The sequence below is a fragment of the Clarias gariepinus genome, chromosome 7, assembly GCF_024256425.1.
Source record: "Clarias gariepinus isolate MV-2021 ecotype Netherlands chromosome 7, CGAR_prim_01v2, whole genome shotgun sequence".
NCBI classification, from domain to species: domain Eukaryota; kingdom Metazoa; phylum Chordata; class Actinopteri; order Siluriformes; family Clariidae; genus Clarias; species Clarias gariepinus.
Window position 1 is genome coordinate 30,787,554 of NC_071106.1, and position 24,847 is coordinate 30,812,400.

Consider the following 24,847-nt stretch of genomic DNA (forward strand, 5'->3'; position numbering starts at 1 on the left):
CTTTTGTGGCTAGCATTGACTCTTTTTCTCATCATGGGCATAAGTAAGCCTTGGGTACCCATAATCCTGTCACAAGTGGTGATCAACGTTGTTCACTTCACATGATGGTGGTGTTAATAATATGGCTGATTGGTGTGTATTTCCCCAGTTCTAAGTCAATTTCAGTTCCAGGTCGTAATGCTACACAATTTGGCAAATTTCAAGGTGTGGATACTTATGCAGGCCCGATATCTCAATATAAGATATGCCAGTGCTTACTCTGTGTTTCAAAGGATTGAGATGTGCTGGTTTTGGCTGAATCTTGCAGCCTCATGTCTCACTGAATTTATTGATACCGATTCATTCATTCATTCATTGATTTATTCATCTATTCTTACTTCATGACTTTTTACAATTTTGCGAATTTGAGACAGTTTACTATCTGCTAGAAAAGTATCTTTAGACTTGAAGTTACCTTAAAACGTATACCTAAGCATTTGATTGAATGCTGATACAGATGACAAAGCATATTCCTTATCTTACCTCTTTTGGTTTTGAAACGGGCTGTGGCATAATGCGACCGAGACCCTCCACAATCCAGCCAACCATGCTTGAAAAGGAAAGAAAATCATATTACTTCATGGGTAGACCTGAGCTTGCATTCTCAGCATCTTTTATCTGCCGAGTACAAGTCTATAGTAAACTAAGCCAATGTTCTTATCATGCCACAACAAGAACACTAAAGCAGAAGCAACTGTAGAAATTAGCTTTATGCAACTCAGGAGCATTTCCTGAAAAAAGATGAAAAACTGCTCCACTCATTCAGTTCAGCAGTGGAGCATTAGAGTTTTATTTTCTTTGTACCCAGCAGCTTCAATTTATTATGCACTAAAATAGTTCAGGGTCCTGGAAGAACAGGAACAGTACACAGTAATCAACTTACTTGGATTCCTCTACCACACTGGTTGCCATGGAAACAAGCAAATACACAGTTGATTCTAATATTGGAGGCTGCATTGTATAGAAACCTGACGATCAGTAAATGTAAAAATGGACCTACTTTGTGTCCTTGGTTGCTTCCTCAGCTGCTGGGGGTTCAGGTGCTACACATAATAAAAAATATATAAAATCTTTAAAATGCCATTTACAGTATATACAGTAAAAGCTACCCGTCCGGCCATTTTCAGGAACAGATGAAATAAGCTTTAAATAATAAAAGTATCCAGATGTTAGAGAACATGTTCTACCCTTTGGAGACTGAGGTGCCATATCTGTAGCAGGTTCCTTTTTATCTGAAGTTTCTGGAGTAAGTGGAGAGTGTCCTGGCTGTGGAACCACCTTTTCAAAACTTTGCTTGATCCACTCCATTACCCTGAGAAGACAAATGAATATGAAACACAGTGTCTAAGAAAAAAAGACAAACTGAAACAAACAAACACATACACACACAAAAAAAAAACAAATAGAGTACTTGGGTGTCAATGACGTGTCTTCTTCTGGTTCTGCAACAGGGACCACCTCCACCACAGGGACTTGAGGTTGAGGCTCAGGCTCTAAATTAATACAATATGTAAGCATAGCATATAGATATATTTTTTAATTTAACCAATCTGTATTTCTGTAAACAAAATGTGAAGTCCTCTTATATGTTATACACTTACCTACTTTAACTACTTTAACCTCTTTAATCTCCTGCACATGTGTAAGAAAAGCAAATCATTCACAAAGCACTAAGAAATAGCTCTTTTTTATGACTTTTATATTTTATTTACATACTATAACATGTACAACATACTATAACACACCTACAGTTTATGCCATCTATGTCTTCTGCACTTATCCGTGAAGCACATAAATTTACTGTAGACATTTACATATCTCAAGTTTAATAAATAGTACACAGTTTTTTTTGTCACTTGGATACAGTACTGATTTTGTAAAATGATAATTTCCAGATCTGCTCAGAATAAGGGGGAAAGGAGGGTAAGTACTTAGATAAATGTTTATGTAATGTCACATTTAGCAATTATGTTTAACGTTTACTTTAAGGATTTAGATATAATATTAATGTTTAATATCTTTATTTGCATATATATAGAAGCAGTGCACTGCGGATTTTATCATGTAGCAGGTTCGGGTGATTTACTTACAGTTTGCTCCACCTTTACCTCTGGCACTATTTTTGGAACCTGAACAAAAAAGTCATTAAAAACTCAAAATCTCATCAAAAGTTAAAAAAAAAGTTAGTAGCATATTATTATTTACTTGGTGACAGTTGAATAGGTGATGATATTAATATGAACTATAGTCATCCTTTTTATACCCTACATAATATTTAATATTCTTTACATTGCAAAAAGAGCATGTTGTTATTTAAGCAATATCACATACTTGGTATCAGCATGGCTGTGATGCGGTCATAGGCACAATGATTGCTTTTATACAACAGTTTCACCGAGACGATTACTCACAATCTCACAGCATGAGAGAGAAAATAACCATTGTTTTCACGTGATTCGATGGCAGACTAAGCATTTATGTACAGTACTATAGTGTATCAAGACAACGCTCGTTTATCGAGTTAAAATGTATTTTTTAAAAATTGCTCGTCTTCTAAAACACTTGTTTGTGTAATTAACAATTATTGGAACACCCATGACGATACATATGATACATAAAGTGATGCTACCATTGCTGTTACCACCAGTGCTGTTACCATCTATTATCACTACTCATGGAATGCCTCTCATTCAATCAGATTTCTCGGTTGGAACTAACAGTTGTATAAAAGAAAATGTATAATTAAAAAAAAAAACAGCATATCCTGACTTGTTTTATTTCTTCTACACAACAAAAAATTTAAAAGTTTTTAATATGGTAATAAATGACAGGTTGTGCTAGGGCTGTTTGATTATGGAAAAAATCATAATCACGATTATTTTGGTCATGATTGAAATCACGATTATTTTACACGATTACTCATTGACTTTGGAAATATGTTGCATTTATTGAACAGAATAGTGATTTCTCCTTAAAACAGATTAAGATAGATAAAACAGATTAAGGCAAACAAGATCAACAATGTAGTGCACTTCCACAATCTTTTAAAAACAAGTAATAAATAAAATATAAATATTAAATAAAATAATAAATAAATTATAAATAATAAATGATTATTAATGGTGTCGAAATGGCAAAGCATGACGCTTGTCCAGAATATTTATCATTTTCGTGAATCCTTCATTCTTAACCGTGCTAATAGGACACGTGTCTTTGGCTAAAAAGTAAGCAACGGCCTCTGTTATTTTTTTGTGCCTTTCTGAGCTGAATGGATACGGAGTTGCACTAAAGAGCGTGTCTTTAATGGATGATTGTGTTGCGGAGGATGTTGTGGGGGTTGTTCGTCGTTCTTTCTGTTTCTTTATTAGTTGGTCATACTGTACAGTATGTCAGTCTGTGTTTAAATTTTAAATGGTTAAAAAGATTTGTGGTGTTACCAACCAGTGCCGACCCAACCGCGTAGCAAATCTTGCACCTAATATGTTTTTGATCCACGTTCGCTTCTTTGAATCCAAACTGTTCCCAAACAACAGAATTGCTTCTACCTCTTTTGTTGACCAAAGACTTCTGTGGCTGCTCTTTTTCTGCCATCTTCACTCGCGCTAATTTTTAAATGCGATCAGATACCACATACGCAACTTCTTCGCTGACAGTATAGAGTGAGAGTGTTCGTGCTACTGGGGGGCCGAAAGTGCAGATGCACGCACGCGTCAGAACGCAGGTCCAAATACCTTTAAAAAAAAGTGAATAAGAATTTTTTTCCATTACACTATTTTTGTGATCGTTGAGATCCGAAATTGAAATTAGATTAATTGCACAGCCCTAGGTTGTGCTTGTTTTTAAAAAAAAGAAAGAGTGTGTGTGTCTGTAAAGGCAAAAGTAGGAGGGGTCTGTGTGTGTGTCAAGGTGTCATGAAGCAAACGCACACAGACACAAAGAGCAGGCTGAGCCTTGAACAGAGAGAGAAAATGGATTTTTACCCTCTCTAATGAGAGCTTTTCCTTTACACGTGCGCTGTACACACACGCATACAGACACAAAATAAAATATGTTTTACACACACACACACACACACACATGTGGTCACAGTGTTATAGTAAACAATGTGTGCACGGATGTTGATTATACCTGTAAGAGACGCGCACAAAGACCCAGCAGGGAAGACGATAACTCACAATTCCGCAGTGCAAGAGAATTGGCTCAGTTGTGATCATGTGACGCTCGGCGTCAAAACAAGAAGGGCATGCGTGATACATGATAATCGGTACTCGTAAACCAAGACTTTCCAAGTAAAAATTTATTAAAAATCTCTTTTAAAGTTAATAAGCCAAAAAAAAAAGCTTATCTTTTTATGGAGAAATCACAAGATAGAAACCTTTGTGACCGTTACAGAATGCAAACAGTAGAGCATCTTTCCATGAATGTAAATTCTTATTTTCTAAGTTCATCTTATAGAAATCGTAAGCATATCACTGATATGTTTTTAAAATTTTGTTTTTATTAGCCTTAGATTAGACAGCATAATTACCTGTTATTACAGAAATAAATACGTTAAAATAAACAGATTCATGTAAACCGGTGATTTGTACTGTACATGATCTACTGCCAGAACCACTGTTACAGAATCCGATCAGTCAGATTCTTTGTGTGTAAGCCAAGGCTATAATATACTGTAATAAATACTACAATATTGGGTTGCCTGGTTAATATACAATTGATTTTGCACAGTACTGCATGCGACATATCATATTATAATATTAAAACTGCTATTGCGTGTGTGTCAGCATACCTCAGTAACCTCCTGGGATTCTGTCTGCTGTTTGTGCTTGTCATCAGGTTGGGGAACCACTTTGCCTAATCCCTGCACAATCCAGTTTATCACTCCTGTCCTAAGAGAGGGGAAAAATCACTCTGTAAACTTGCTGGGCCTGAAAGCAACATATGGAGCAAAGCTGAGCGCACTCTGTGCAGACAAGCAGGATGTATGGAAATGTGTAACTCTAGAGGAGTACGGCGTTCATATAAAGTTGCAACCAGTGGTGGAAAGTCTCCATTTCTTTCCATATAGTCTCCATATCTCACACTGTTGTATACTGTTATATAAGGTTACAATATATATAGTTACAATAGATTTACAGTTTAAACTGTGCAATAGTATCCTAGTGCAACTCATTGCAAAAGATTACCTTTGTGCAATTTGTTGGACTAGTGCAGTTTATTCGAAAGTGCAACTATTGTATTGTTTTTTTTTCTATTGTATGTATACACTGTACTGTCCCTATTTTCCATTTGCACAATTTTTTCTATGCTGCTGTATCAAAGAAATGTTCCCACTGTGGGACAAATAAAGGTATATCTTAAAAACTATTGAGATGATGTACTTAATTAGAGCACAAGTACAGAATCTTACTCAGTTAAAAGTATGAAGGCAGTAATCAACTGCAAGATTTTTAAGATTCAAGATTCAAAGAACTTTATTAATCCCAGAGGGAAATTGCGTAAAAAGTGTAAAAAAAAAAAAAAAAAAGATGTATATTTTATCATAATCTGGTAAGAGTGAAACAACTTTTACATTTACATTTAAGCTTGACTATACAGAGTAGTATACAATGTAGACAAAATTATAAAAACTATGTAGACAAAAGCAAATGTAGCTTTGCTAGCTATGTAGCTAGCAAATGTTAAGTTTAAATTAACAAGAAGAATAAAATACAGTATAACTGGCTAGCTAGTTTAACAAACTAAGAAGCGAACCCTTACGCGAAGAAAAGATAATTCTCTATATATTAACTGTCAAAATATTAAGTGATTCAGTGTTTTAGTGATTTAGAGATTTAAATATATTTACAAAATATGGAATAATAAATTGTATTAATATATTGCAATATATACATAAGGAATTGCCACTTTTCAAATATATTTGAAATTTATTCAAATATACAGTGAAGTCAATGAGTATTTGATCACCCTGTGATTTCGCAAGTTCTCTTACTTAGAAATCATGAAGGGGTTGACAATTTTCAGCATAGGTGCATTTCCTCCGTGAAAGACAGAATCTAAAAAGAAAAATCCAGAAATCACACTGAATGATTTTATTAACAAATAAGTCAAATAAGTATTTGATCACTTGCTTATCAGCCAGATTTCTGACCCTCAAAGACCTTTTATTTTGCTTTTAAATAGTCCGGCTACACTCTGCTCATGATTCTAAATTAGTAGCACCTGTTTGAGGTCGTTAGCTGTCATAAAGACACCTGTGCACCCCACAATCAGCCAAAGTCTAAGTAGATACATGGGGTATCAATGATGCTAAGAATGGTGAAGAATTAGCCAAAGAACTACACGTGAGGAGATGGTCAATGCCGTGAAGAGAGCTGGGACCATCGTTTCCAAGGCTACTATCAGTAATACATTAAGACGTCATGGTTTAAAATCTTGCATCACACGGAAGCTTCCCCTGCTTAAGTCAGCCCATGTCCAGGCCCGTCTGAAGCTTGCCAGGGACCATCTGGATGATCCAGAGGAGCCATGGGAGAAAGTCCTGTGGTCAGATGAGACCAAAGTAGAACTTTTTGGTCTTAACTCCATTCGCTGTGTTTGGAGGAAGAAGAATGATAAGTATCATCCCAATAATACCATACCCACAGTGAAGCATGGGGCTGGAAGCATCACGTTCTGGGGGTGTTTTTCTGCACAGGGGACAGGACGACTGCACTGTATTAAGGAGAGGATGAACGGGGCAATGTATTGTGACATATTGGGGGAAAGCCTCCTTCCCTCAGTCAGAGCATTAAAGATGGGTCATGGCTGGGTCTTCCAACATGACAATGACCCAAAGCACACAGCCAGGAAAACCAAGGAGTGGCTCTGTAAGAAGCATATGGACTATTTAAAAGCAAAATAACAGGTCTTTGCGGGTCAGAAATCTGGCTGATAAGCAAGTAATCAAATACTTATTTGACACAGTAATTCACAAATTAATTGTTAACAAATCATACAAAGTGATTTCCAGATTTTTCATTTTAGATTTTGTCTATCACTGTGAAAATGCACCTATGCTGAAAATTGTAGATCCCTCCATGATTTCTAAGTAAGAGAACTTGCAAAATCACAGGGTGAACAAATACTTATTGACCTCACTGTATTTAACAATATACTTCATAATATATTAAATTTGATTAAATGTACCTATTTCTTTTTATTTTTACAATTATTCTTATGGCTCATTTGCTTATGCAAATGAACCATTTACAAGACCATAATGAGATTAAAGCCAGATATAAATGAGATGCATGAAACAACAATGAGAAATATAGTTTTATTGAACATATGAAAAATCCTCAATTAACAGCATACAGTGATGAGCCACATTAAACACCACCTGAGACCAGTCAGTGTCCATACTGACCTCTGTCCACCACAACATTAAAACCAGCAAGTTAATTATATAAAAAATATTACAGGTTACTATTACCACTAATTTTTAAATTGAGCCCACGCATAAAAATAAATACATAAATGAGAAACTTAAATGTAAAAAATTCAATATAATGGAACCTTGGATTACGAACAGTTTGTTTAGGTAGCGGGCTTGTATTCCAAAACACTCGTAAACCAAATCGAAATTTCAGAAATAACAGAAACTCAAATTATCCGTTCCACAGCCCCCCAAAAAAATAAAAATAAAAATAATTAACACAAAATATAAAGTAAAAATAAAACAAATTAACCTGCACTTTACCTTACAAACAGATAAGTGTTTCCATTTGTGCATGCAGGCGCTGTGTATGTGTGTGTGTGTGTATATCTAAAGTAAGCTCCCCTCTCCCCCTTCTCGTCTTATAAAGTAACCCTTCCTCCATCTTTTTTCACACACATGCGCGCACTCAATGGTAACACTGTTTTATTGGAAAAATGAACAAAAAATCTCTCTAATGACACTCGATTGAGTGACACACTAACGGAATCACTGCTGTAAAGTCAAAATAAAACTAATTAACCTGCACTTTACTTTTAAAAAGAATCGCGACAGAGCAGTGTTTCTGTGTAGAGCAAAGGAAAAATAGTGTGTGTGTGTGTGTCTGTGAAGGCAAAAGTAGGAGGGGTCCGTGCGTGTGTGTGGCATGGTGTCCAATGACGCGCTCGCACACAGACACAAAGAGCAGGCTGAGCCTTAAGCAGAAAGAGAAAATGGATTTTTAACCTTTCCAATGAGACTTTTGCTTTACATGCACACGTCTTGTACACACATGCATATAGACACAAAATAAAATATGTTTTACGCGCACACATGTGGTCACAGTGTAATAGTAAACAGTACAGGCATGCACGGATGTTGATTATACTATTAAGAGACGCACACTAAGAACCAGCAGGGGAGTCAATTACCCAGAATTCCGCAGCACAAGAGCCAGCAAAACAGTTGTGATCACGTGATGCTCGGTGTCAAAACAAAATCGCATCCATGATACATAATACTCGGTACTTTTAAACCAAGATTTGTTTGTTTTCCAAGTCAAAATGTATTAAAATACTTTGGTCGTCAACCATTATGCATTGTGGGGAGTTTTCAATGTGTTCACCCTGTTGGGGAAGGGTGTTTGGGTTAGTGGCTTCGGCCATGTTGTGTGAGTTAAGTGTGTGTGTGACCTGTTTAATGTGCTCTGGGATATGCTAAGGCTGAATTGGGTCTAAGTTCTTGTGTGAATGTGTTGCTCATGCTACTGTATACAGTGCTGTGTAAAATAAAGTACTTCCAGCCATTGCATTGGGCAGCAATTAAGCTCACTCGTCTCTTCAACATCCTTTCTGGTGGTAAAATGCTATAGTATTTTAGTTCTTTATTGGTAATGACATTTATACAGAATGTAAAGTAAGTTTGGCATTTGCCAGTTTAATTTTAATAAATTTAATATTATTTAATAAATAAGTTTAAATAATGTTTCAATAAAACAATTTAATATATTTATACATTTTATTTAATAAATTTATATATTTTACAATATATTGCCATATTTTTTTTTTCCGTAAAAAAAAACTCAACTAGGGCTAATACGATTCCTCAAGTAACTCGAATAATTCAATTACAAAAAATGATCGAGGCAAAATCTTCTGCCTTGAAGCTTCTTTTAATTAATTTTAAAAGCTATCGTTATGTTTTTGTGCAATTATTTGTTTGCCATGACACAGTGCGCTTCTGGATGCAAGCCGCCACTAACCACCAACGATGAAGAAGAAGCGCTTACGTTACCCACAAAGCGTAAGGAGAAGCAAACGGTATTGATTTGATGGAGCGTTCTGTTGCGGGCTGCAAAATGGAAGGGAGCGATAAAAATATCAGCTAACCAAGAGAAGAATAAAGTAGCAAGAGAAAACGACAGAAATTGTCAGTAAAGCCTCATGTTATGCCTGAGACTCACGTTATACTTGAAACTTTTAGTTCTGAAAGTTAAGTTGCACAACGTAGTGTTTTTGTATAATTAGTTATTTTAATGTGTGCGTTATGCGCTAAAATGCCCCCTGCCACGGATTGCCTCCCCACATAATATCTAACAGTGTGCCTTAGTTGTTTCGATACTTAAAGGAATTTAAAACACCTTTGTTTTAGTTTTTGCATCAGAGAAAAGTCTTTAAAATAAACATGTATTGCACTGTAATGCACTTAATTCATCTCAGTCAACTTTAAGGTATTCCTTGTATTGAGAATGATGACAATGTTTATTTTTTTCATAAAATGCTGTATGCATTTAAAAAAAAAAGTTGATTTTTCTAAAAAGAAAACCAATTAATTTTTGTTTCTCTTATATATTTTACATTGCTGTTTAATTAAGCGAAAGAAAATTTTATCCGATTACTCAATTAATCGATTAAACTTTTGGTATAGTACTCGATTAGTTCGATCAATAGCTACAGCCCTAAACTCAGTTCATTTACAAAAAATTAATTAGTTAGCTACAGTACAGTAGTTCACCAAGCTAATTTACAAACTTTAACATGCTAACCAATTTAATTGATCCTCAACATCCTGTACTTCTTTACATTTGGTGGACAAATTTAAATTAGACATGTCATTCTGTATGAAATGGAAATGTCAAAAAAAAGGAACAGAAAAAACCTCTGAAATTATTGTAACTGTGTTAAAGTGTTAAAAACTGTCCAATACATTATTACAACCTACAATGGTAGTGCTGAACTGTCAACTTTGTAAAAGAAATGTGCTTGGAAAAAAACATTATAAATTACTGTGATCTTAGATCACTTAAACACTCTTGTACCGTTGCATAATTTTGTCCTGTACCATTGCGAATATTTTAGTAATATTCTTTAGTGAAATTCGAGTAATTCTACCAAAAGTTTAATTGATTAATCAAGTAATCAGATAAAATTTACTTTTGCTTAATTAAACAGCAATGTAAAATATTTTTTCCATCATAAAAAAATCATCTGTGGTTGCTTCACTTTGTCAGGGCTAGAATCGGCAACATTATGTGGCAATAAAATTCATTCAGTTGTATACTTAAAGGTAAAGCCCCCCCGATAGCATGGCATATTCGAGGATACACTGGCAAGAATCATCAGGGTTAATTTGCAAAAGATTGGCCCTGGGAGCAAGAGGATAATTTTTACATATAAATTAAACCTCTGAAAGGCTTTGGGGTGCTGACAAAGACTTTATGGAGGGGTTAGTTAGTGAGAATAAACAAACACTGTAAATGCAGCTTTTTTTCCCCTCAGACCTGTTCACTTTCTCATGCACTGGTATACACTTGTACAAAATATCCTGATAAAATCCATATTTGTTTAGAACACGTTATCTATTCATAGCCTTAGAGTTGATATAAGTTTAAAGCCTGGACTGGAGGGTGTAGCGTAATACCATTCACACCAAGTTCAATATGAATTTTTTTAAGCCTTACAGTGAGTGCTACATCATAACAGTTTGAGAGTGTTGATCTTTTTAGGGAATTCAGGAATGCTACTTTAAAATATGTGTGAAGAACCAATTTTTAGTGTAAATAGAGCTTTTAGGCAGTTTCAGTTTAAATGGCTCGGCATACGCTTTTTTAAGGGGCCAAAGGATTCATAAGCTACTCTCTACAATTGACATTTGATAAATGTTCTCTGCTTCCATTGCATTAGCTACTTTTGGAAATTGGGGTTTGTATGCCTTCAGGCGCAGCCTATTATGTTGTGGTATTTGTTAGTGGTTGGTACTTTTTTATCTGGATTTGAAAAGAAGAGAGAAAAATGTGTATGATTTTCTTTTCTATGCTCACCAGTTGTGCTGTTGTACCCAGCTCTCACTTTTCCTAAAAGTGAAACAGACTGAAAGTCTGCCTTTAAATTGTCAATAAATGCTACCATGCTCTAGAACTGCAACTCTCTCCAGCCTAGCACTCTTTGGTGTGTGGCTAAAGTGGCTATTACCCTAGACATGGTGATACCCTTGAAATTTCAAGAGCAAGTGAAGTTCACTACAGGGTAACACCGTGTTAGCATTTCTGGTTAATATATCTCTATGCTGACACGGTATGTTTTTGCCCTGAGGTGTGTGTGTGGGTGTAAGCAGGTCAGTAAAATATATGTTATTTAATAAAATACAGTTTGCTGAAAATATCGAATTGTGCAAACACAGCACCATTTCCTAGAACATTAATCTAATATATAATAACATGCTCACCAAGATATTAGTACTGTACCTTGGATGCTGTTACACACCTTTATGATAATATGTTTTAAGGAACCTCAGGGGTGGATTAGGAACCTGACATTCAGCCAGTGATCCTGGGTTTTTCGAAAATCATAATCAATAATTTGACTGTGTAAACTTCAAGGGTGGGAAATATTACTTAAGTAAAAATATAGACAAGACATCAAAATTTTACTGAGAGAGTAAAATTTTACTCAAAATACAGAAAGTGCTACTTTGAAATGTTGAAAGTAAATACCAAAATAATAAACTAAAAAATAATCAGATGTCAAGATAAATAAAAAGTCATCACGCGAATTATAATGTTCAGCATTGTATCATTTATCCAAAACTGCTTAAATTAACTTTTTAACTTGACTTGGAAATATATATTTTTTGTCCTGTAAGTTGTAGTTGACCAATAAATTAATTAAAAACTAAAACATCCTTTCAAGAACCAAGTTAGAATCTGACATACTGGTGAGAGACCAAAAATTACTAAAGGTAAAAATATTTAAAAGGAAGTTTTTGCTAATTTGCTTAAATCAACTAGGGTTATGTAACTATTACATTACAGTAAAAAAAATTTAATTTACCAGATTTTCTTTGCTTATATATATATATATAGAGAGAGAGAGAGAGTGAGAGAGAGAGAGAGAATATAAAAAAATATAAGAATTTGAATTAGCAAGCAAAATCTGGTAAATTATAATAATTTTATTATGTTTTGTAATACGTATATACAATAGGGCAGCACAGTGGCTTACTGGTTAGCACCTTGCACTTCCAAGGGCAAGGTTCAATTCCCACCTCAAATCCTCAAATGGCCCACAGAGTGTGAATGAGTGTGTGAATGAGTGTGTTAGGGTCTGTTTATGTGTGTGCCCTGCGTTGGATTGGAATCCTGTCCAGGGTTTACTCAAGTTTTCTGGGATAGGCTTCAGGCCCCCTGCAAGCCTGTATACAGCGGTATAGATGATGAGTGAGAATAGTTATATGAACCTAGTTTTCTTGAGAAAATCAGCAAAACTAACCTTAAATTTTTTTTTTCAAATTTGAAGTCATTTATGTCTACCAGAGACAAATGTCTACTCATTTTATACAAATCCAGCAAATTGCAACATTTTAAAGACTTAAATCCTTAAGTTCAACACGTCTTGTGGATATCCATCCTTATTTACACATTTTACACCTTTATTTCGACAGCTGTTGTGTTAATTAAATGAGATGATTATCAAAGATGATAATTTTGTTTTAAATTTAAGTCTAGTTGCCAATATGTTGGTCTAGTTTTCGTAGATTAACTTGTTTGAATTTCATAAACTTTTTAAATGATTGAAAGCTTTAGAGTCTGTTTGATTAACACCAGTCAGCCATGACATCAGCACCACTGCCAGGTGAACTGAACAACAATGATCACTAACTGTACACCAACAAACTGATGACAGGATCACCCAATGATTACTCATGCCCATGCCCAGGAAAGACAATGCAGCAGAAATCGATGATAAATGTCAATGCTTACTATGAGAAAAAACACAGAAGCATCTAGAGCACCAGAGTGCGCTGTGCACAGGCCCGGCTGGCAGAGACACCAAGACTGCTGATCCAGCCCCTAAATTCCCTAGATACCTTCTGTATTGGATCAAGCAGCCATGAACAAACAAGTCTGATTTACTTAGGCCCCACTCTGAAACAGCACCCAAGGATCTGCTGCTAATGTTTTGGTGCCACAGGAGATACCAAGAGAGACCAATGCCCAGACGGGCCAGTGCCACACTGGTGGCACAAGGTAAATAACAAATCTATGTGATTTTAATGTTAATAGTTTCCATTTTATGTCTGATTGGTGTACATCGTGTACAGTCATTGTCTGAATAAAGGTCTAAATAGACATGTAAATGTAATTTACAAAAAATATATAATTTCATATTATATCTTGTAAAACAGCTGGACTATGATGAATCCATGCATTTTATTTTTATTTTTTATGTTGCCTCCTAACTGTTTTTTACTAGAATTGTACAGCTTGTGCTGACTCTACTTGTCCTGCGCTATTCTGTTTGGATTGGATTGTAATCAATAAAATAAATCAAATAAACCTCTTTGTAAAGGGCATTTTCAAGGAATGATACATAGGGGGAAAAAATCTAATTTACAGTTGTTTTGTAAATAATCACTTTAACATAAAGCACATGATTCCTTCTGGAAAAATATTAAAATTTTCATGTATGCAGGCCTGTTTCATTGTTTTATAAGAGAAAGTCACATATGAGACAAATGTAAGGTGACTATAATGCCGGTTGATAGTCACAAGCCTTTTAACTGGTGTACTGTATCATCCTTATCTCTCCAGTATGCTCCACACTTACTACACATTTTATACAAATTGCTGAACACATATGAGGTAAGGGTTAGATATCCAATAATAAAAATAATAATATTAATAATAATAATAATAATAACCTATAACCATTCCTTTTGCACAATAAACAACTGATAAGTAAGTATAGGTGTTGAATCAGATTTACTCACTCTTCATTTGCGTTGCTGCAATCCATGATGAAAAATAAAGGAAACATATATTATATTTACAAGTTATTATAAATAATATCAAATGAGTAAACAGATAATCAAATACCATACCTAACACACACACACACCCACACACACACACACACACACACACACACACACTGACACAATTTTATTGATTTAATCCACAAATTCAGTCTTACCTATTGATGTTAACCTCCTGTTGCTTAGAATTGTAAGAGAATTGTAAGAGTGAGAGAGAGAGAGAGAGAGAAAATGGTTGCATTATAAGCAGTAAGCGACAAATTTGTAGTTGAATAATTAATTTATATCAAGCACATGAGACTTCAAGTCTCATCACATACTTTGGCATCACTGTTTGCCCTGTCTGTTTTAGGCTGGGGAAGGGCACCTGTTAAACCCTGGGAGATCCAGGTCAATACACCACCCTGAGTACTGCAGACAGAGGGAGAGAGAAAGAAAAAGGGTGAGAGGGAGAATTGGTGAGGTAGGGTGAATGGGGGTAAATCAGCCACACTCAGAAGAAGTGGTGCACCCACCCACACACACACACACACACACACACACACACACACACACACACACACACACGCACACACATGCACACACACACACACACATACGCACAATCACACACACCTGTTCTCTTCCGAGACTTCATCTTCTTTTGACTTAAGAGAATTGGCTTTTATTCGGCATAATGAAAAAGAGTAAAAACACAGCATGAAGTGATTAGAAAACATTATTAAAATATCTAATTCTATTAAAATTTAATTAATTTAATAATAGTAAAACTCTCTCTGCCTACATATGGGTCAATACAGGTAGCCCAGACTTAAGAACAAGTTCTGTTCCGGAAGCAAAAGTCTGGACACACCTAATTTTATGTTTGAAACATGGAAGCACGTTTGAAAGTCTGATTTTCTCTTACAGTAAGTTTAGCAAAGTCTTGAAAACAAGACTTTGTCACTAAAACAAAAAAACATGAATCAGAAGGTGTATGCAAATTGGTACTGTATGTCAGTAAATAAAAAGTTATGCCCACTTTTGCATTACTTTTGGATTACAGCTTTCATGTATGTTCAATTAACCTCATTTCTGTGTAATGATTTATATGCAGTATAATGATTAATAGTCAGCTGTCATTAGTGTAATTACCCACCTTTTTTCACCTCTTGGTCTTTAACTGATGCTTTTTGTTCCTAAACAAGAAAAAGTGATATGGCTCAGTACAATTCAAAACCCTGAGGTACATTTCTCCTTCTTTTTACAGGAAAGAGATTTAGCATTTGATATTTCATCAATAATTTTATGATGTGTAAAGACATTTTGGTTCCCAAATGCTCAGAGCCTTTGGTAAAGGACTTTCTTAGATACAGTAACCGGTGTATTTACCAGTGCACAACTGCTTCCAATTGATCAGTTAACCAAAGTAAAACAATAAACCAGTTGACGTTATTGCCAAAGAGTTCATGATGCACCTGGAATTCTATCAGAAAAAAAAGTTTAGTGCTTTACTGTTTCCCGAGATGACACCTTTGCTAATTATGGATTTAATAATAATTAACCTACAGTATTAAAAAAAAACTCTCATATTAAAGAAAAAACTTTCTATTTAATATTGTTATCAGTAACCATGCTGGTTCTGTCTGGGATCTGCTATAAACCCTTGGTACTCCCTTTCACTTTGTACTGTAGCATTTGATGGGAAAGGACAATGCAAAAAGTGTTTAGCACTTCACACTTTATTTGTTCTTCAAATATATTGCATGCCAAGCATCTTCGCTGTAACCTTTACTGTCAAGCAATCTTTACTGTAATACAAATGTTTGAACACATCAGACAGTTAAATAGACATAAAAGTTGTGACCTCTGGAAATTATATTAGAGGACAGGATAAAATCAAGCATCTACAATCATGCAGCGCTGCTACACACCATCAGGGACCAAGCAGTGGGTTTTGCCAGTTGCAATGTGGGAATCCATGAAACAGCCTTGTTTGTCCTGAACATCCTACTCATACTTGATCGAATTGAGATCTATAGAATTTAGAGGTCAAGTCAACACCTTGAAGTATTTTCCTGTTCTCCAAACCGTACCAATTTCTACAGTGTGTCAGTGTGCATTATCCTGCTAAAAGGCCGGATAACAGAATACAATTGCCATGTAAATGGGGTGTACTTGGTCAGCTGCAATGTTAAGGTAGATGGTACTTGTCAAAGTAACATCTACATAAATGGCACGACCTACGGTTTACTAGCAAAACATTGCCCAGCGCATTAGACCGCCTCCACCAGCTTGCCTACTTGCCATAGTGCATCCAAGAGTCATCCCCAGGTAAGCTACACAAATGTGTCCAGCGTTGCACATGATGTAAAAAAGTGATTTGTTAAAACCGTCTTTAAATGTGACCAGCTCAGGTGCCAATGTCTTCTCAAACTGCTTAGACTGCTTAAAGTGACCAGTTCCCCATTGGCAAAACTATAGGCACTATAGCTAATTTTCCTCCCATGGGCACTCTTAGAGGCTGCACAAGAAAATTTGGGGGTAGATTCACAAGGAGTGGACTGCAGCTGGAATCAGTGCTTATAGAAATAACACATGGACATATCCAGGACATGCACTACAACTATCGCATTCCTATTGTTAAGCCACTCTTAAACCAGAGACTAGACAGAGACAAGTTGCTTGAGGTCCAGTTTTAAGTTTGCTCAGTCAGTGGTAGTTTGGCTAGTGGTAGTTGGCCCATTGTGCTTGATCAGGTCCAAGTTCAGCGCAGAGATCTACCAGAAAGTTTTGGAGCAATTCATGCTTCTTTCTGCTGACTAGATTTACGGAGATTCCGATTTTATTTTCCAGCAGGATTTGGCAACTTCTCACACGGAGATCTGTTACTACATAGCAAGCTGTGATGTGCTGCTTGTTCTGACATCCTTCCCACATAGCCATAATTTACTTTTCCAGCAATTTGCGCTACAGTAAGTAGTTCTTTTGTAGGATTGGACCAGAGAGGATAGCTTTCACTCTCTACACACTAATTAGCCTCCTGCTCTCATGTCCACCATTCTGGTTTACCAGAAGAATAACTTCCTTGGCCTCTTTTGGTAGGTTCTAACCGTTGCATACTAAAAACTCTCCACAAGTCCTTTTTTATGTAGCTGCTCTTTCCCAATGAACTAGCAGTCACAACTTTAAAAAGCAAAATTGGCAATGCTCTCCCTCCCTTTTTGCTCCTGTATGCAAAAGGGCACTTTTCTCAAAGGCTGGTACACTGCAATGTGAATATGCAGCAGATCAAAAACGCTGTCAAGGAAGCACATTTTATCCTTTCTGGGTGGTAACTGACTTCTGATATAAGAGAGCAGGCTGGTGGGTAGGAGCAGGAGGATGAGAAAACTAGAGAATAAAAAGAAAAGAAAGCCCCCAAATACACCATCTCCTAGGTACTGTAGATAATATTTGGGTACTGTTAAACCATTTTTATTTTTGTACTGCCTGGGTAGATTTTTCTTAAATCTTGCATAGTTAGGGAGCACAGGAACATGACATTACAGTACTGTATGTGTTCAAAATCCTCATCCAATTATCACATCACATTAGCCCTTTAGAAAAAGACAAACACACACTTACTGATGTTTGGAATGCATTGTCCTTGCCTTCCTCTTCTAGCTTTGCAGGCTTCTCTGGGGGTTGAGGAACAACTTTCACCACCCAACTAAACATCACGCAGCTCACAACACGTCTACAAATAAGAACAACACACACATACTGACACACTTTGTTTCTAGACAGATTTACTCAGTAAATAAGACCTGAATTCTAACAGTTCTCAAACGCCTAGGGGTGATATTTTGGGCTACTACACTTACATTACTAGATGGATGTGCAGGTATGCTTTTTTTTTTTTTTTTTACAGATAATATTAATCACAGGCAACCTATCCTTGGCTTGTCATTGAAGCAGTTAGCACCAGGGGAATAAAGTCACCAAGTTCAAGCTAAAATAATGACTAATGTTAATGATTTAGCACTTACAAGGTAATATCAGTGCAAATTATCTACACAAAATACTACATACTGTACTTGCGGAACTCTTAAAAAACCCAAAAGATGTTTTGGGTGGCTAAATTATATCAAAGTGAAAATTATACTCAAAAAGTAATAAAATCAGGTTTTGTCCAAGGTTCTATCCCCTAATGAGCCAACTAAGCGTAATGCGCGCGGGTGGGGGGGTATGTGGTGTAGGGGTTGGCTAAAGAAAAAACTTTAACATCTTGACATTTATTTGAGATGGTGTCAATGTTTTTTTTCTTCACAAATGTACATACAGTAGCAGAAAATTACAATATTTCACCTCATCCTGGGCTTCCACATAGTGAAAGCCATGAGCTACCACTCATTCCTTTATATTTAATAAAACTAAATTATGTAGATTAAATAAAAGTCATTGAAACAAATGTTTTACCGTGACAGGCTGCAAGATACAATTTCCCCTCTTATTTCTTCAAGCTACTCAGCATTCAGCATCACTAGTACACTATATACTATATTGCATCAAAAGTATACAGACTGATCATTTGTCATATTTTGCTTCTGTTTCTCACTGGTGTATGCTTTAAATTAAATGTTTTTTTTTTTTAATGCTTGAATGTTTCATAGGTAACTGTGTGGCTTAACTAACAAAACTTCAAGCCATGACCCTCTGAAACTGGTCAGGTTCAGGACTATTCCCCAATAATGCATTAAAAAAAAACAATAAGTAAGTCTGGCTTTTTTTGAAGAAAAATATGAAGAAAGGAGGGGTGCTCAGAACTTTTTCACAGTACCGTATATAAGTATACATAATTGTGTAATTGTCCATCAGTGGTAGACATAAAATGAGCAAATTAGCTGCATAAGCCTTCATCTCTGTGATATGGATAAAACCTCATCAACAGTTTATGATCAGGTTGAGAAGGTAAACATGAGCAGACCTATAGTCATCCCTGTTTCTACAGCTATTACTTAAAAGTCTATGCCAAGCGATGTGTGGGTATAAAAGGGGCTCAAATTTGACCCGAAACCATAATTTCTATGCTCACACAGATCATTTTAGCCTTGAACTGTAGCCTTGGAGTGTAGCCTTAGTTACAGGACAGTAGCGGCTGTGTGTGTGTGTGTGTGTGTGTGTGTCAGCAGCTGTCAGTGTTAATAAAAGATAAATGAATCTGATTCTAATCCTCCTTGGCCCAAGCAGCTGCATAAAGGAAAATAAAGACCGGAGTATTGCATTGCAAAAGTAAAAGAGTGGATCTGCCTTTCAGACATTCTCTATTTCATCCAAGGCAGGATTATTGGCATGCATTTGCTGCAATTTTGGATGAGGAATACAATTGCTATTATTCAACATACCCACGGTGAACAATGCAAAGTAATGATGAAAACAGAAACAACAGCAACTGTGGCAGCTAAAATTCCATTCAGATATGAATATTCAAATAGAAACCAATTAATCTGAAATACTTTATTAAAAGGCAATACATTTTTACTAGGATATTGGCAAGATTAGGATTGGTGGCATCTGTATATTTATATAATCTGGCTGTATCAATGCAAGTAAATTTGAGTGCATTTGTGCCTATTAATTGTTTGAGTGAAGCTGACAAATTAAGCAAATTATAATTTAAATAAAATATAAATTCATTCATGTGCCGAATCCAGAGCCTGTACTGAAAATACTGGATGTCCTAGCCAAGAGTATACTGCTTGGTTGGAACCCCAGCCTACTGAAGTAAAATAAAAATATGATAAAAAATTGTTGTATAATTGTATAAATCAGGATGCTGTTTAAATTTAACTTTAAAAGTCATCTCATAAAGTTTTGTCCTAGCTGGCTAAACTGTTAAACCTAAACTGTTACACTCAATCATTATTTAGTTTATATGGAACTTGGTGTCTATACTTCCTGTTGTAGTATAGCAACAGTGTTCTTATGACTTTAACCTCTTAAATAACAAGTCTATTAAAATTATATTTCTACTGAATCAAGAAAAATCCTTCATATAAGACACCTAAATGCGTATAAGGTTTCGGAAGCAAAAGCACTGATTTAGTTGTAGAAATGTATCACAAATAATGATTTATATCATCAACCTACGAAGTTTACTTTACCTTAAAACTGGATAAAGACTTTTGTTAGCTGTTCAGGTGTGTGCAGTCATCCCAAAGATTGTAGACATAGCAGGAGCGCAGGTACTTGGGGAAATGGGAATGAGAATGGGATTAGCCATACTGAAGTTAAGATAATGGGATTAACTATGATTAAGGTCCTTTAGGAAAGGGTAAAAGGAGAATGAATGTAGAGCTGAATGTAGATGTCTGAACCTGATTGCACACACACAAGTTTTCATACACAACCCGGCACTGAAGAGACAAAAGCTACAGTTCTAAAAAAAACATTCACAGTGTAGAGATAAGAAACAATTAGTTAAACACGATTGAATTGCTTTTATTCAAAGCAATTTACAAGTGAAGAGAATCCACTTAAGCTGAGAAGCTGAGGGTTTAGCACTATAGTGTGCCTTTTTGAAAATCCTGGAATTTAAAATCACAGTTCACTCTTTTGGACATACACCGAGTAAGTAGTGTTTAAATGATGTACTGATTAAAAACAGATGAGAAAATCAGAAAAAAAATATTTACTTAAGTAAAAGTGCAATCATTTGACTTAATTTCCTGGTTGAAATACAATTTTTAGTATGCTAAGTATAAAAGTGAATATACAGGAAAAGAAAAAACAGTTAGCTACTGTAAGGCTAACATGCAATTTCTATACTGTATGTCTAATCTCTGTCTGTCACAATACAAACTGTATGTGACAACAGATAAAGCACAGAATAGTCACATTTCCTAATGTTAGGAATCAATGCTTTGAAGCAATCTGCTGCTGAAAAGTCCCATTAAGATAGAGAAATGTATTACGCAGGAAGTAGATTTGTCTTTCACTAATGTTATAGTGAAAATAACATGTGACCTAGGTATAGCCATATAAATTGTCAACAGAGTCATATATACTGTAGAGTGTGAATTGAGTAATACATATACAGTAGTCAATTGAGTGTCCAGAGTGGACACTAATGTTGCTGAGATATTTATGAAGGTTTGCATGTAGCACAATGTCACTGCAATCATGCAAACCTATTTCAAGTGGGTATTTTACGTTTCATAGATTATATTTTATATGAAGCAGTTCTTCAATGTCTGCAATTTGTCTAATTAGCTACAGTATGTGCTGTTGGTTAATTGTTGCTGTAAATAATGTCTGTATAGCTGAATAAACTAAAGTTGCCATCTTAAACCTGGATCCAATATCTTGGTATCACTTTATGACCTGTGTAGGAGGAATTGTGCAAATTTGGAACTGTGGTTTGAAAGTAATTTCGAGTACTGATGAAGTTCCAAGTTGATTTAATTTTTTTTAAAACAGTTGGTACAGGGTGTCATGTTTCACATAAGTGACAGTGTCTCTTATAGAGATTAAAATGTATGATGTAACCTGAATTACATGACTAATATCAATAATGTCAGAAGGAACGGGGATGGATCATCCCACACACACATGGCACAGGAAATCAGCACACCAACTTTTTAGAAAAATCTTTCTAAACTTAAAATGTAAAAGTTGTGTATTATAAGACTATACTTGTAATGTGGTGTAAACTTGAGTGGTTAATACTCTTGCCCTCTAATTTACAAGGTTGGGGTTTAAATTTCACCTGTGTATGTGGAGATACATTTTTTTCCCAGTGCTTGTTGGGTATACCCTGGCTATCGCACAGTTTATAGATGTGGATTATATGATGATTGGCTTTTCAAAATTACCTGTAGGATATGAATAATTGTGTTTGCATGTACCCTGAATTCCCTGTGATAATGTAGGCTCTAGTCCTCCGGGCAACCCTACACAGGATAAGTGGTATTGAAAATCAATAAATGTCTTATGGAACCTGTACTGCTATCATTTGTTTGATAAGAACCTTTCTAATGTCTCATTTTTATACAGAGAAATCAGTTGATTGAGAGTGATTTTGGGGAGAAAATTGGCATGCTCCTGGAGATTTTCTGAAACTCCTGGGAATCTCTTCAAACTCCCTAAGCATTTCTTCAATCTTGCCTATCTAAGCAAAATGGTGAGGAGTTATAGGCATGATGAAAAACAAATCTAAACAGTTCTCTCTGCATTACCGGCACTCCTGGGCACTCTGTTGTAAGTTGGTTACTTGGTTCTCACCCAATTATGGATGCAGAAGTGATGGCGAGATGAGAAATAACTGAGGAGATTGAAGAAAATTCCTACAAGTTATGCAAGAACAAGTTTTTTACTTAGTGGAAGTTCTGGTGAGATTGAGAAGAATAAGTAGAACACTGGCAAATGATCTATGTAATCCGGGAGAGAGTTGGCGAGATCGAGGAGAGTGTTGGCGAGAACTCCCTCTCCCACTCTCGCCAAGCTCTTATTGTAGTTGTGGGCCTCTCATCAAGCACTCCTCACCTCTCCTTGTTTCCATTTTCGCTCTCACATTTGTACAGCCACAAGATTTTCACCGTCTCACTGCAGACTCTCCGAGAACTCCTTGTTTTTGTTAAAGCTTTCCTCGCTGAATGACCATTTTATTACCAAAAAGGAAAATAATTAAACATTTTTATAATTAAACCCTTTGGAGAGAATTTTATTTAGCATTTTGGAAAGGAGTCGCCAGAGAGCTCCAGCACTGTGTAACAGTCAGAAGTAAAGCTGTAACTCAGATTTTTTTTTTTTTTTTTTTTGCTGTGGTGCAAGATTTTTTCTTTACAGTACATATGAATCTGTAAGAAAGGGATTTATCCTATATGCTCCAGAGGACTATGGTTCTGCAAATACAGCATGCACACACACACACACACACACGCACGCACACACACACACACACACACAATCGCATTAACTGATAAAGGTGCTGTAATCCTTGCAGGTATAAGCCCGTGAAATGAGGAGAAGGATGAGGGGAAGGTTGATAAGGATGTCACATGACTATAAAAACAAGCACACCATTTTGATAATTGGAACATTTATTTTCACATTTTGGTTTTGCTCACACTGCTTTAACTGATAAGCGTATATATTCTGTGATTAACATAAAGACAACCGCAACAAATTATTAATGAACATCTTTTTGATGTAAATGAAAATGTACAACAGCAATAACAAGAATAACAACAAGTTTATAAATCCTTAATTTTGTAATTAAATTAAAAGTATGTTTCACTCATTCTGGTTACTTTTAAAATGTAAATATCTTAAACAGAAATATTTTGGGGAATTTTAAGGGAACTTTCAGCTTAATTACCAAATTGAGAAGTAAAAACTTTTTATTTATTTGTTATAAATGACTCCTGCTAGCCCACCGGCAGTACCCACACTTTGGGAAACACTGACTTAAAGGTAAGACAAGCTGATGTTAACTAACTATTAGCACAAGGTAACTTAGTAATAAAAGCTAAATCAAATTTAAATTTTGCACAAAAACCTTCTGCAATATAATGGTAAGTGTAGAATTAGTTGTTGCTGTTTTTACCTTTTTCAAACTATGGCTTTTTAAATTTTATTTTGTTTTTATTATTTTCCAAACCTTTTTCCAAATCTTATGTTACTGATTTATTTTTAAATAGATTCAATCTATTATTTCCCTTAAAATTCTACTATAAATACTCTATAATGACACCATGGAAAAAGTTTGTTTGAAATTGTTGCAAATTTATTTAATTTTCGAGTAAATTTAGTTGATTGGACATGATTTGGAAAGGGGCACACCTTTCTTTATAAGGTCACACAGTTAACAATGCATGACAGAGCACAAAACAAGCCACAAATTCCAAGGAATTAGCTCTAGACCTCCAAGACGGGATTGATGGAGCTTGAGAGGTTCTGTAAACAAGACGGGGAGAACTGCAAAAAATAGGTGTGCCAAGCTTGTAGCATCATACTCAAAATGACTTGAAGCTGTAATTGGTGCCAAAGATTTCAAACAAACATTTTTCACATGTATGTCATTATGGAGTATTGTTTGCAGAATTTTGAGGCATGAATTGAATCCATTTTGGAATAAGGCTGTAAAAAAAACATAACAAAAAAGTGAAGGGCTGTAAATACTTTCCAGATGTACGCTGTATGCTGTTCTTCATCTGAGGTTGTATTTGCCTAATACAAAAATTTACAAATTCCCTTCACTGGTACTAAGATGCCCAACCCTGTCCTAGCATGACAATGCGTCCATCATGAAGAACTGCTGTGCCAAGTTGGAGTGGAGGAACTCAGGTGGTTTGAACAAAAACCTGACCTCAGTCCCACTGAATAAGTTTAGACTAGACTGGAATGCTGATTGCACCAAGGATTGACCAACTTTCTGATTGAGAAAATGTTGAATAGGTTCCCTAATGTTTTAGTGAATGATTCTGTAACACTTTCACTTGCTTATCGACCTACAGAACTGTCTCTTAAGTCACCATTAAAATCATCAGTATGATTTTAAATGCAAATGGAATTTTC

General features: G+C 35.6%; 1 protein-coding gene across 1 annotated transcript in view; it reads right to left on the reverse strand.

Annotated features, from left to right (window-relative positions):
• Window positions 1–14,719, reverse strand: part of cngb1a (cyclic nucleotide gated channel subunit beta 1a) — a 49,124-nt gene extending 34,405 nt beyond the window's left edge. Inside the window, 11 exon segments of the mRNA XM_053500762.1 lie at window positions 523–589; window positions 923–940; window positions 1,040–1,082; window positions 1,227–1,351; window positions 1,451–1,532; window positions 1,641–1,671; window positions 2,130–2,168; window positions 4,829–4,928; window positions 14,264–14,278; window positions 14,467–14,489; window positions 14,629–14,719. Of these exon segments, the coding sequence (XP_053356737.1) occupies window positions 523–589; window positions 923–940; window positions 1,040–1,082; window positions 1,227–1,347 (249 nt within the window). The 5' untranslated portion in view covers window positions 1,348–1,351; window positions 1,451–1,532; window positions 1,641–1,671; ... (3 more) ...; window positions 14,467–14,489; window positions 14,629–14,719.
• Window positions 14,720–24,847: the final 10,128 nt, after the last annotated feature.